Raw genomic sequence first — 12,806 nt, 5'->3', positions numbered from 1 at the left:
TCATTCGACCCCCAGGTTGAGAACCACTGCTTTAATGGGTCTTTAAATTCATGGTAGCAGCAATATTTGCTTATTAACCGCTTAACGACCGCCGCATGTACATGTACGTCGGCAAAATCGCACGGACAGGCAGAACATTGTGCCCGCACGTCGCTGCCTTTCCGCGGGTCGGGGGTCCGATCGGGGACCCCCCGCTACATGCGGCGGTCGGTAAGCCTCAGGGAGCGATCTGGGATGAGGGCGCGGCTATTCGTTTCTAGCCGCCCCCTCGCGATCGCTCCCCGGAGCTGAAGAATGGGGAGAGCTGTATGTAAACACGGCTTCCCCGTGCTTCACTGTGGCGGCTGCATCGATCGTGTGATCCCTTTTTATAGGGAGATACGATCGATGACGTCAGACCTACAGCCACACCCCCCTACAGTTGTAAACACACACTAGGTGAAACATAACACCTTCAGCGCCCCCTGTGGTAAACTGCAACTGTCATTTTCACAATAAACAATGCAATTTAAATGCATTTTTTGCTGTGAAAATGACAATGGTCCCAAAAATGTGTCAAAATTGTCCGAAGTGTTCCGCCATAATGTCGCAGTCACGAAAAAAATCGCTGATCGCCGCCATTAGTAGTAAAAAAAAAATATATAATAAAAATACAATAAAACTATCCCCTATTTTGTGAACGCTATACATTTTGCGCAAACCAATCGATAAACGCTTATTGCGATTTTTTTTTTTTTTTTACCAAAAATAGGTAGAAGAATACGTATCGGCCTAAACTGAGGGGAAAAAAAATGTTGTTATATATGTTTTTGGGGGATATTTATTATAGCAAAAAGTAAAAAATATTGCATTTTTTTTTTCAAAATTGTCGCTCTATTTTTGTTTATAGCGCAAAAAATAAATACCACCAAAAGAAAGCTCTATTTGTGGGGAAAAAAGGAAGGACGCCAATTTTGTTTGGGAGCCACTTCACACGACCGCGCAATTGTCTGTTAAAGCGACGCAGTGCCGAATCGCAAAACCTGGCCTGGGCATTTAGCTGCCTCAGGCTGGGTTCACACTACTACACTACTTTCATCCTACTTTGCTCTGTGTTCAATGTTTCCCTATGAGAGTGTCTTGTAGCGTCCTACACAAGTCGGTCCGACTTTGAAAATGCTCCCTGTACTACTTTTGGTCCTACATTGATCCTACTTCAGGCCCATTGAATATTATTGAAGTCGGACCAAAGTAGTATCCTGTTCATGAAAGTAGGATGGATGTAGGACCAATGTAGCAGAGCAAAGTAGGATGAAAGTAGTGTAGTAGTGTGAACCCAGCCTAAAGGTCCGGGGCTTAAGTGGTTAAAGCGGTCCTCCACCCTAAAGTGGAGTCCCGCTGATCGGAACCCTCCCCCCCTCCGGTGTCACATTTGACACCTTTCAGGGGGGAGGGGGGTGCAGACACCTGTCTAAAGACAGGTATTTGCACCCACTTCCGGCCACACGATACGGGCGAAAGACGGGCATTCCGTCACATCCCGTCTGTCGCCCGTTGTGTGCTGGGAACACTCGGCTCCCAGCACACAGCGTGTGAGCCAATCGGCGGGCGCAGCGCGACTCGCGCATGCGCCGTAGGGAACCGGGCAGTGAAGCCGCAGCGCTTCACTTCCTGGTTCCCTGAGCGTGGATGGCGGGGGGAGCAGCAGAGTGACGAGCGATCGCTCGTGCTCTGCTGCGATCGGCGCTGGACTCCAGGACAGGTAAGTGTCCTAATATTAAAAGTCAGCAGCTGCAGTATTTGTAGCTGCTGACTTTTAATATTTTGTTCCCATGGCACATCCGCTTTAAACATGTATCTTATGTTGTGCTTTTTTTTTTTTTTTAGGAAGCTTTGGCTGGCTTAATGGATGTGCTGACCTTATCTTTCTGGTCTCTAGTGTCATAGATTCTCCTCTTCATAAAGAAATATTGAAAGCTGTGGATCAGTCATTGTGAATGCTTAAAAACTTTCCAGTTTAGGTTTACAGATAATCTGTAGTATAATGTACCTTCTGATTTGTTGTCCTGTACTAAATGTTCTTATAGCAGACCACAAGGCAACTTGGCTGACAACAGATTCTGCAGACTGTGTTTACACAGTATTGCACAATTTTTGGGAAGGATATGACCAGAATATTGGAGCTGTAGTTTTTTAGCGTCCTGAATCTAGGTGTTTGTTGTGGTGCGTTTTTTTTTTTTTTTATAATACAGTTTCTAGTCAAATAGTATAGGCAAGTCAGAGATGAGGGACAGATGCTACTTAGGCAAAAGGAAAGGGTGAGATATAGCTTATACTAAAGTGTATTCATTTGTTTCAGTGGTTTTCTTTAAAAGAAAAGGAAGCAGGTTGACATTTGGTAGATACTATCGTTTCATGTCTGTGGGGTCAGTCACTAGAAATAGCATTCACAGTTTACCGACATTAACACCTTCTACGTGTTAGAAATTAATATACGTGTAGCTGTGATACTTGATTTAGTTTAAGAGAATGCACTTTTTTTTACTTGATGTATGCTTGTATGGTTTTAAGCTTAGCCATTTTGACCAATGCCTGCAATTCAAAATGATTTTGCACATCTAGTATCTTTGCTAGTGGAATTTAGTGAATATTAGCAATAATGCAATGATATGATACAGAATGTTTGAACAGCCTTTACAAAATAAAGGAAGACAGTACAGTTACAATACAATTCCAAATGGGTACAATGCTGATCAAATTAGCATGTGTTTTCTGTGTATCTGATGCCATTTATAACTCTTGTTTGTTATGTGCATCAAAGGAGACAGTACAGTTGCAATACAATTCAAAACCAGAGTGTAAGGAGGGCCCTGCTCATGAGAGCTAACAGTCTAGATCAGGCATCACTAAATGGCGGTCCGGTTCCAGCCCCAGTAGCTATACTACCCGGGCCGCAGCCTCGCCAAATAGTTGCCTGTGTGTTCCACTCCTCTCCATCACTGGCTCGCCTGCCTGCTGCTATGTTCACAGCATGGCAGGCGTGCCGTGCACGGGTTTGTCCCTCAGATCACTGCGCTGCCTCCGCCTGTCTTATTCACACAAGATGAGAAGCGCGGCCACTCTGGACACTTGTGGGTCTTTTTAAGTTAAGAAGCGCGTGATTGGTTGCTACGCAGCGGGGCGCTCCTAGCAATCAATCACTCACCTTTAACTTGAAAGTCCCACCCGTTGTCCAGAGCGGCCACGCTGCACATCTTGTGTGAATAAGGTAGGGTTCTGTGTGGAGGGGGACGTGCCGTGCTGTTATGAGGACAGGAGTCTGCTATCTGGGGGGGGGGGGGGTGATGGGGGTCTGGTATGAGGGGCCTGTGACGTGCACAAGAGGATGTCATGTGGAGTCATAACACAAATATGACACTCGGCCCTCCGCTAGAAGAAAAAATGTTCTGACCGGACCCCCGTGAATTTGAATTCACTGCCCCTGGTCTCGATCCATGGTGTCCTACACATGGGTTGCATGTGGCCCACTAGCCCTCTGTATCTGACCTGCAAGCTATCGGGCACCAATTAGCAGTAGAATGGCAGTGAAGTGCTGGAACAATGTGATCCAGCACTGAAAAAAGACATTTTAAGTTATCTCTTCCCACAATACAGGTAAAGTCCCAGCCTGGGGATAGAGAGAGGGGCACAGGAACATGTGATCAGGTAAGGGCGAGTAGGGGTTAATGTTCACTGCTATGACCACTAATGAGGAGGGTTAACTGTCACTGCCATGAACGAGTTGCTTAACTTGACTTCATGCATGAAAATGCACTGCTCTTGTGTGGCCCTCTAAGAAGCCACACATTTAAAGGCCCTATATAATTTTCAAGTTGAACACCACCACTGATCCAGATCGTATGAGGTGTCAGTTTTCCAGGTTGTTATACACTCCTTGTTGTAATCTGTGTGTTGTGGCAGATAAGTAGTGACGACTTTCTCTTTATGTTGCAAGCTTCTTCATTCTGGCACATCAAGGTATGCTGCTGCAGTATTATAAGACTGACATGTTCCAAAAGATGAGCTTGACCCTAAATATTCCACATTTTGGAAACCTGCAATAAAATTGTTTCCAAAGTACCTGGCATTTCATGCCCCAAAACCGAAACAAGAACTGGGAGCTTTTACTCTGCTCTCAGGTGGAATAATTGGTTTTAGGTCATTTAGAAGGAAAGATTCTGGAATGAGTGGTGAACTTTACATAACTTGTCCAGTTAAATGGGACTAGAACTAGCTATTCCATGATCTGGATAAAAAAACCTTCATAGAAAAAAAATGACACTTTTTTTTTTTTTAAATGTTTTATATATTGATATTTTATTACAGTAGATCAAAGAGACATCAAAAAGGCTTTGCATTACTAGAATGTCACACTTTGTTTTGCTCTTAAAAAAAAAAAAAAAAAAGACCAAACCTAATTATTGGATATGAGCAGCACTATATGTTGTATTGGCTCCCTGTTCTAAAATTGTCCCCATCTGCCAGTCACACAATAAACAACAAAGCTATACAATTTATAAAGAAATATACAACTTAGAAAGCTCATTTTAGTGATGTTCACTGTTGGGGATAGTGAAGATATACCCCAAGGTCCTGAAAGTTTCATAAATTTGTATTTGCATCCATGATTATCAGAATTAAGCCTCGTACACACGGCCGAGGAACTCGACGTGCCAAACACATCGAGTTCCTCGGCCAGTTCAGCACTGAAGCCGCCGAGGAGCTCGGCGGGGCGAGAGCTCCCATAGAACAACGAGGAAATAGAGAACATGTTCTTTATTTCCTCGCCGAGCTCCTCGTCGGCTTCCTCGGCCGAAAGTGTACACACGGCCGGGTTTCTCGGCAGAATTCAGCCAGAAACTCGGTCGGAAGCTGAATTCTGCCGAGGAAACTGGTCGTGTGTACGAGGCCTTACAGGGCTTACCAGAAAAATGCACATGTGTTATGAAGCCCCCCTTTTTCTTTTATTTATGCATAGTGGGTTTGACATAACATGCATTATTTGGTTTGAATTAAGAGACTCGTATGATTGGAATCTCTGCATACATGCAGTCTGAACACGAATGCTATGCTAGGAATATACATCTGTGCAAAGGAAGTCGGCTATCTCTTTTGGAGAACTAGCAGGGGCTTGGCTGCTTTCTCAGGCCTGACATATGTTTTCATTTTAACTGCACATCTTAGAATCTTTCTTTGCCTGTCTGTCACATCCTTACTGTTGAGGAGGAAGTTTATGAGACACAAAAAATGCACAGATGTTCCTTGTCATCTCAGCACACTGCTTTTCCAGTGGGTGACATGCTGCTCTTGAATGCTGAATTTGCTATTCCAAAACCCCAAGTATTGCAGTTATGGAGTGGGAACAACATTTTTAGTCGACGCGACGACAGAGCTGGAAATTTTACTAGCTTGTGTCTGGTAAGTTCAAGGGTACACTAATTCAAATGGCTTCAGGTGATGGTTACAGAGAAGCCAGTGTTTATTTATTTATTTATTTATTTATTTATTTATTTATTTTATTTATTTATTACTATTTGTTTGTGAAGCGCACATATACCACCAGTTTAGTTGGTGGTGCCAAAGCGCTTTGTTACAGATTGCCCGGATGTTCTGGCGAGGGTAGCATAAATAAACGCAACTGCTGCAGAGCAGGAGAAGATGGAGAAGAAGAGAGAAGAAAAGAAAAAGGAGAGGGAGAGAAAGATTTAAAGGTCTGCGAGTAGATGAACAGAGGAAAATTGGCCTAGGATTGGAATGCTTGGAAAAATAGCCAGGTCTTCAGCTTTTTCCTGAATGTGTATAGGCTTGGGGAGATACGAATGGTAAGCGGGGTTTGGTTCCAGAGAGTTGCCCCCCGCAGAGCCCATCCGTTTTCCTCCTATGGAATTTAGCCTATCGGTATTGCCAGTGATTAGAGCTTTGTCGGCTGAACGGAGACAGCGTCTAGGTGTATAGTGTGGGGTCAGGTCTGATAGAAACTGAGGACCCAGCTGGTGGTAACCCCTGTAAATCAGGCAGAGGATTTTAAAATCGGCACGTTTTATAACAGGGAGCCAGTGAAGTTCTTTGAGCACAGGGCTGATGTGATCTTGCTTTTGAAGATTGTAAATAAGCCTGGTTGCTTGATTCTGCACCAGCTGCAGTTTCTTGGACCATTTGATGGGAATGCCTAGAAGGACTCCATTAGACTGTATAGCTTTTTTTATTGGAAGAAATAATGTTCCCGCACAGGGGTAAAGTAGGAAGAATAGCAGAGATGTATTTGTTTAGGAGATGTGTTTGAGTTTCGTGAAAAATTCTGCCTCCATCTTAACAGCACTGCCCATCATGACAAAATATGCCCCCTTCTGTAGGCACCCGCCCCCTCACGCGCGGCCATCATGAAGAAATCTGCCCCTTGCAGAGTTGCACAAGCATCGGGAGCATGTGGCACAATGTCGGCTATTGTGCGCAGGCGCTGTCTACAGCTGATCATAAATTCCGATGTTCGGAGGCTTTCGGGGCTCCGTACTGTGCAATCGCTGCTCTTGCGCAATCCTGGACGGGCATTATTCGATGGGGCATTTCTCAACAGGACGTTGGTACAATTCATATTGTGGAGTTCAGTAGCCATATATTTAAATGTAGACTATAAAAGGGATAACTGCAATAAACCTAGTCTGTTTTGGTGAATGGGAAGCCTTAATATAAGAAAATGTGTAAAGTGTATGTAAACCTTAACAATGAACATTTTTGGTGTATTATTTGGTCCCATTTAAAGCAGAGTTCCCCCCAAAAATGGAACTTCCGCTTTAAGTGGTGGTGACCCCCCTGACATGCCGCATTTGGCTTGTCATTTTTTTTTTTTTTTGCGGGGGAGCGTATACCCAGTTTTTATGGGCACCCAGCTCCCACTTCTAACCTGGGCCCCACAGCGCCGGAAGGAAGATCATCTCTCCCCCTCCCTCCCTGCAATCTTCTGGGACATGTCCCAAAATATTGCCTGACCATTCACAGCGCTTCGCTAGCCCGCATGGCTGGACCGTGGGACAAGTGAGTGTCTGGTTATTAACCACCTGTTTTTCAGACTTGGTGCTTACAAGTATAAAACAAGTTGTTTTTTTTTTTGCTAGAAAAAAAACAAAACATTATACATTTTTATTTCTAACACCCTAGAGAATAAAATGACGGTTATTGCAATACTTTGTCACACCGTATTTGCGCAGTGGTATTGTGAAAGATAATGTTACGCTAAGCAAATTGATAACACCATTTTCCTATGTGGGCGCTGCTCACGTATGCGTTCGCTTCTGCACGTGAGCTCGTCGGGACGGGGCGCTTTAAAAAAAAAATGTTCTTATTTATTTTACTTTTTATTTTATTGATTTTTTAAAACAGTTTAAAACAAAATAATAAATTGGGTCACTTTTATTCCTATTACAAGGAATGTAAACATCCCTTGTAATTGAAAAAATCATGACGGTCCTCTTAAATATGAGATCTGGGGTCAAAAAAGACATCAGATCTCATAATTGGACTTAAATGCAATAATAAAAAAAATGTCCCTTTAAGACGTATGGGCGGAAGTGACATTTTGACATCGCTTCCACCCTGCTATGGTATGGAGACAGGTGGGGACCATCTTGCCCTCACTCGTATCCATACCCAGCCACTGACAGGTCACGATCTCCTCCACCGCTACCGACGGCTCCAGGAAGGGGGGGCCTTTCCCGCTGCCAATAACGGTGATCTTGCAGCGAATCCGCCACAGAGACCACCATTATTGTTTACAGGACCGGCCGCTGAAAATATGGATATCTCAGTTGTAGCAGCAGCTGCTGCCGTTACCGAGAGTCCATCTTTAAAGTGCTGACATATATGTATATGAGCCAGTTGCTAAGTGGTTAAAAGTCAGCAGCTACACTTTGTAGCTGCTGAGTTTTAAATGGGTGGACTCCACTTTAAATATACAAGTGTTTGTTATGTGTTTTTTGAGAAGTGAAGAAAAAAATACCTGTTGATCTTGCCAGTTATCTTTGTGAGCCGATAACTACCTGTGCTTTCTGCTGATTGTGATACGTTGGTATTGTTCCCAGCTATTTCTGGGGATTAAAGAACACTCAACTCTATATAAAGAGGATGAGGGAGGGGAGGTGTTCTGTAGTCCCGTGGAAAGCATGGTCCAAGGGTGATTATGCTTCTCATCCTTACATACAGCATGTTTAAGTGTTGTCACCCTAAGCCTCCATTCACTCAGTGGTGGGACTGCGTTGGGCGGTTATTCCAGCACAATCCCACCACATGCAAAATTCACATCACTGCGTTGCACAGTGCGCATCGGTCAATTAAACTTAGAGACATTTCACAGACACTTCAATGTAAATTGTTTGAGGGGGAAAAAAAAGGAACAGTGTGGTACAGGGCAGTGATTCCCACCAGATCTCACCACACACCAGCTGCTGCATTATAAAGGTGTGAATAGACCCCTTCAGACAAGTGTCTGAACTGCAGAAAAAAACAATGTCACCACATTTTAAGAACTGGAAAGATGCAATCGCTTACATTTTTGTTCTTGGGTTTAGATGCACTTTAATAAGACAGTTATTCCTGGCTATGCATTCGTTAGGAGCTTGTTATGCAGTTTCTAGAATCCTTTTGCTACGAGTCTGAGGGCACTTTTTTTTCCCCTAATGTGATTGATTAGAAGCTGGCAGGATTTCTTTTACTTGCCAAGCATTTTTGTAGATTTGTAATTGTTTGAGTCAGCAGGAGGGAGACTTATTTATACAGTGCTCTGTGATCATTTGAAACTTGACCAAATATTGAATTTGCTGTATCTGATGATCTGCCAATTATGGTAATGACAATATATAAAATCCGCAATTTAGGAAAAGCATGTAAAAATTTCCAGGAAAATGTTTATCAGTGAGATGTATAGGTGTTGCATCCACTACATGTGACCTATAACTATTACAGGTGTAATATAGTTTTACTTTTTAAGTAAAGCCTGGTACACATTGAGTTTTTTTTTTTCTTTTGCTGATGGGCTGAATGAAAAAAAACTTTCAGGTCCAGTTTGAGCCGCTGTACTAATGATCTAGCAATTTGCCCCACTGAGTTGCTGTGTTCTGACAGAGGGACACCCTCCCCGGCTAAAACACTCCAATCGGAGAACTCTCAGCCAGTGGCTGAGAGCGCTGATTGGAAGCCGGTTGTCCAACAGAAGCCCGCCAAACAGCCAGCTTCTTTCGGACTGGCTGCCATACACACGGGCTAAATGTGGACTCGTTTTATTTGAACCAGCCGATGCAGTCCGGCATTCGGCCCTTACTTAAAGTGGAGTTCCACCCATAAATATAACATTACATCAGTAGTTTTAAAAAAATGTCTTTAGTCCTTTAAGAACATTTTTTTTTTTTAGATGCCTTCAAAGTGTTGTTGCTAGGCAGAATAGTTAATCTTCCCTCTTCCTGCACCTAGGTGCTTAAGCTTCACCGCACAGACTCCTGGGAATGTAGTGGTGTAACTTTCCAGGAGTCTGTGCACTCCCCAGTCTCGAAGAATCATGTGACTTGGACAGTACAGGTGCTGAAACCTGATCTGAAACCTATTACACTGCTTGTGCAGCACTGAGCATGTGCGAGATCTGCAAGGCTGAAATCCAGGAAGTCATACAGTCTGGCTTCATGATGCCCACACTTAAGATGGCCCCAGTCAATTTCTATTTTATAAAGTGTCTAAATGCTGTAACAACCTAACAAAACGGATCTTAGTTTACAGACTAACTTTACTAGAATACATTAAGCTTGTGTATTACAGGGGTATTTATATTTAAAAAGTGAAATTGTTGCCGGAACTCCGCTTTAAAGTGGTAGTAAACGGGGGGGGGGGGGACTACAAACAGCTGAAAACCAAAACAAACAAAAAAAAAAATGCAAGACTATGGCATAATGCGTTGCATATTAGCACATTATGAAATCCTTGCCTTAGAATGAAACCCTCCCAGCGCCGCTTGGTCACAGCTGAGAGGGCTGACATTTCCCCCCGGCCTTTCTTCTGGGTTCGCAGGCTCCGGCACTCTGAGTGGCAGATGCATGAAGGTTGTATATCTCCTAAACGGTGCACATTAAGGAGATATTCATTTTACCTCCAGATAAGCCTTATTATAGGCTTACCTGAAGGTAAAAATAACAGAGGGGTTTACAACTTTAAACATAGAGCTTAAGTAACACGGGGCAGACTCTGGTGGCGGAAACCCCAGATGACAGGTCCATGTCTGCTCCCCTAAAGCAGAGCAGACTCGGACATAGCGCACTGTTCTCTGAGTGTGATCAGATGGAAACCAATCCGATCATCCGTTATGCCAGACAGATGGGGATCGATTCCCTTCCATTGGTTTTTAGCGGTCCAGATCAGATGCCAGTGGGTGTTGGCTGACACATGTCTGTTGCCATCCGCCGTTCAATAAAGAGAGCAATGGATGGTCCGATCGTGTCCGCCTGAAGGACAGACAGGCGGACCCAAATGGTCCATCAGCGTGAAAGGAGCCCTAGAGTGGTTATTACAAATGGACAAGCCAGCTACACTTGGTTACAAGATATCATTCCTGGTCACTGGGCACCAGAGTTGCTCAACCATACTCTGTCCTTGGCCAGCCCACAGTGCCGGGTTAGACCATGATTAGTATATGGCCAAGCTATACTGAGGAAATGTACAGTCCTTTTTTTTTTGTTTCAGATTGCTTGCTTTCAAGCAAGTCACGCTTTTACACACTGAGTATTATGTGATCAGATTATCACTTGCAGCTTAAAGCTAGCCATGTATGGCTTGAACTTCATCTGATTCTGCCTACATTGGCACCACCTAATTCAACAAGAGAAAAAAATTGACTGAGCCAGGTGGAAAATTACTGGCTGAACAATGATTGTATCAGAGAAGTCACTGTTTGGGTATTCAGGCAAACACATGTTCTACGGCTGTCTGAATACAATTGCCGGTGATCTGCCGATATGGTTCCTCCTATCGATATGGTTCCCCCCCTTGACTGCGCAGGCGCAATCCGAGCCGACGGAAATCACCAAACCTAATCAGCTGTAGCAACAGGTCCAGGGCGACGTGGAATTTGCGGTAAGTGGGCAGTCGGCCTCACATCCTCGCTTCGCTCGCTCTGCTTGCTCGGCCTTCTGCCTCTTTTTTCAACATCCTCCAATCCACGGGGATGGTAAGGAATGAACCTGGATGCCGCCCTGAGCCGTGCATGCGCCGTGTACAGCTGATCAGGTTCATATATTTCCGTGGGCTTCGCCTGCGCAGTCAAGCAGGGAACCATATCGATAGGGGAACTAGCTCGACAAGACACCGGCAGTGCAGGTTCCTCCACCCATACTGTGTAGTGTTAATGGGTATACCTAATGATTTTCTATTGTTCAGCCTGCAGGCCGAGCAAGAGAAATTTATGGGAGAATGGCTAGCTTAAAGTGTATAGTCCTTGAGAGGTTGTTTTAACATGTGCCAGGGATTTTAATATAGATGAGTGGAAAAGGGTTTCTGGAAAGCTATTATGCTGTAGTAATTATGTTGGCTTTGTCCATTACTGATGGTTTCCTTCCTGTGAATGTGGCTGGTACATATTTAGATATATCTGTAAAAGAAATGCATTGCTTGTTTCCCATGTGAACTGTTGGGACTTTCAGCACAGTACTCTTAAGCCCTGCACACGCGTTCGGTTTTTTTGGCGTTAAAAAGTCAGCCGAGAAAACCAAGGGGAAACCCGAGAACCTGCTTGGTAAGTTTCCCTGTGTACACACGGCCGGGTTTCCCGTCGGGAAAACTGCGGGGAGAGCTTTGTCCAGGAATCCTGGCCGTGTGTATACTCCCTCACAGTTTTTCCCCATAGGAAAACTGCCGGATTTAAAACCGCCTGCCTGGAATCCCGGTGGGAAAATAGAGAGCAGGTTCTCTATTTTCCCAGCAGTTTTCCTATGGGGAAAACTGAGAGGAAGCATACACACGTCTAAAAGCTCCCCCCACAGTTCTCCCGACAGGAAACAGGAAACCACGGCCGTGTGTATACAGAGCTTTACTCTCTCGCTGTGTGTGTGTGTGTGTGTGTGTGTGTGTGTGTGTGTATATAGTATCTCACAAAAGTGAGTACACCCCTCCTTTTTTGTAAATATTTTATAATATCTTTTCATGTGACAACACTGAAACACTTTGCTACAATGTAAAGTAGTGAGTGTACAGCTTGTAGAACAGTGTAAATTTGCAGTCATCTCAAAATAACTCAACACAGCCATTAATGTCTAAACCGCTGGCAAGAAAAGTAAGTACACCCCTAAGTGAAAGTGTCAATATTTTGTGTGGCCACCATTATTTTCCAGCACTACCTTAACCACTTAAGGACCGCCTCCTGCACATTTACGTCGGCAGAATGGCACGACTGGGCACAGGCACGTACCTGTACGTCCCCTCTAAGAGCCCATTCGCGAGCGCGCGCCCGCGACTTGGTCCGAAGCTACGTGGCCGCGGACCCGATTGTCGCCGGTGTCCCACGATTGGTCACAGGAGCTGAAGAACGGGGAGAGGTGAGTGTAAACACAGTGGCAATGTCACTGATCGCCTGTTCCCTGATATAGGTAAGGGCAATCGGTGACGTCACTCGTACTACTCACCTGGTTGCCGCCACACACGCTTGACACCATCTCAACCAAATTAGTTTATCTTGGTCTCACCAGAGGGGACAGCAAACTTGCACTGTTATATAATCTGTACATTATAGCAAAGTGTAATTTCTTTAGTGTTGTCACATG

At 44.4% G+C, this 12,806-nt stretch overlaps 1 protein-coding gene across 3 annotated transcripts in view; it reads left to right on the top strand.

The window, feature by feature from the left end:
* The window catches only part of SEPTIN11 (septin 11), a 119,287-nt gene that overhangs the window by 37,603 nt on the left and 68,878 nt on the right, over positions 1 to 12,806 (top strand). For 2 of the 3 annotated variants that reach the window (XR_005743574.1, XM_040324077.1), the window contains exon 1: positions 5,302 to 5,436. The exons of the other annotated variant lie outside the window; for it this stretch is intronic. Coding sequence is in view for 1 of the 2 variants with exons in the window: in XM_040324077.1 (XP_040180011.1) it covers positions 5,317 to 5,436 (120 nt within the window). In the remaining variant the exon portion in view is untranslated. Of the gene's footprint in view, positions 1 to 5,301; positions 5,437 to 12,806 lie in introns of those variants that run through there. 3 annotated transcript variants of the gene reach the window in all.

The sequence above is a fragment of the Rana temporaria genome, chromosome 1, assembly GCF_905171775.1.
Source record: "Rana temporaria chromosome 1, aRanTem1.1, whole genome shotgun sequence".
Lineage (NCBI taxonomy): Eukaryota > Metazoa > Chordata > Amphibia > Anura > Ranidae > Rana > Rana temporaria.
Note: the sequence above shows the minus strand (reverse complement) of the source record. Positions and strands in the feature narration are given on the sequence as shown.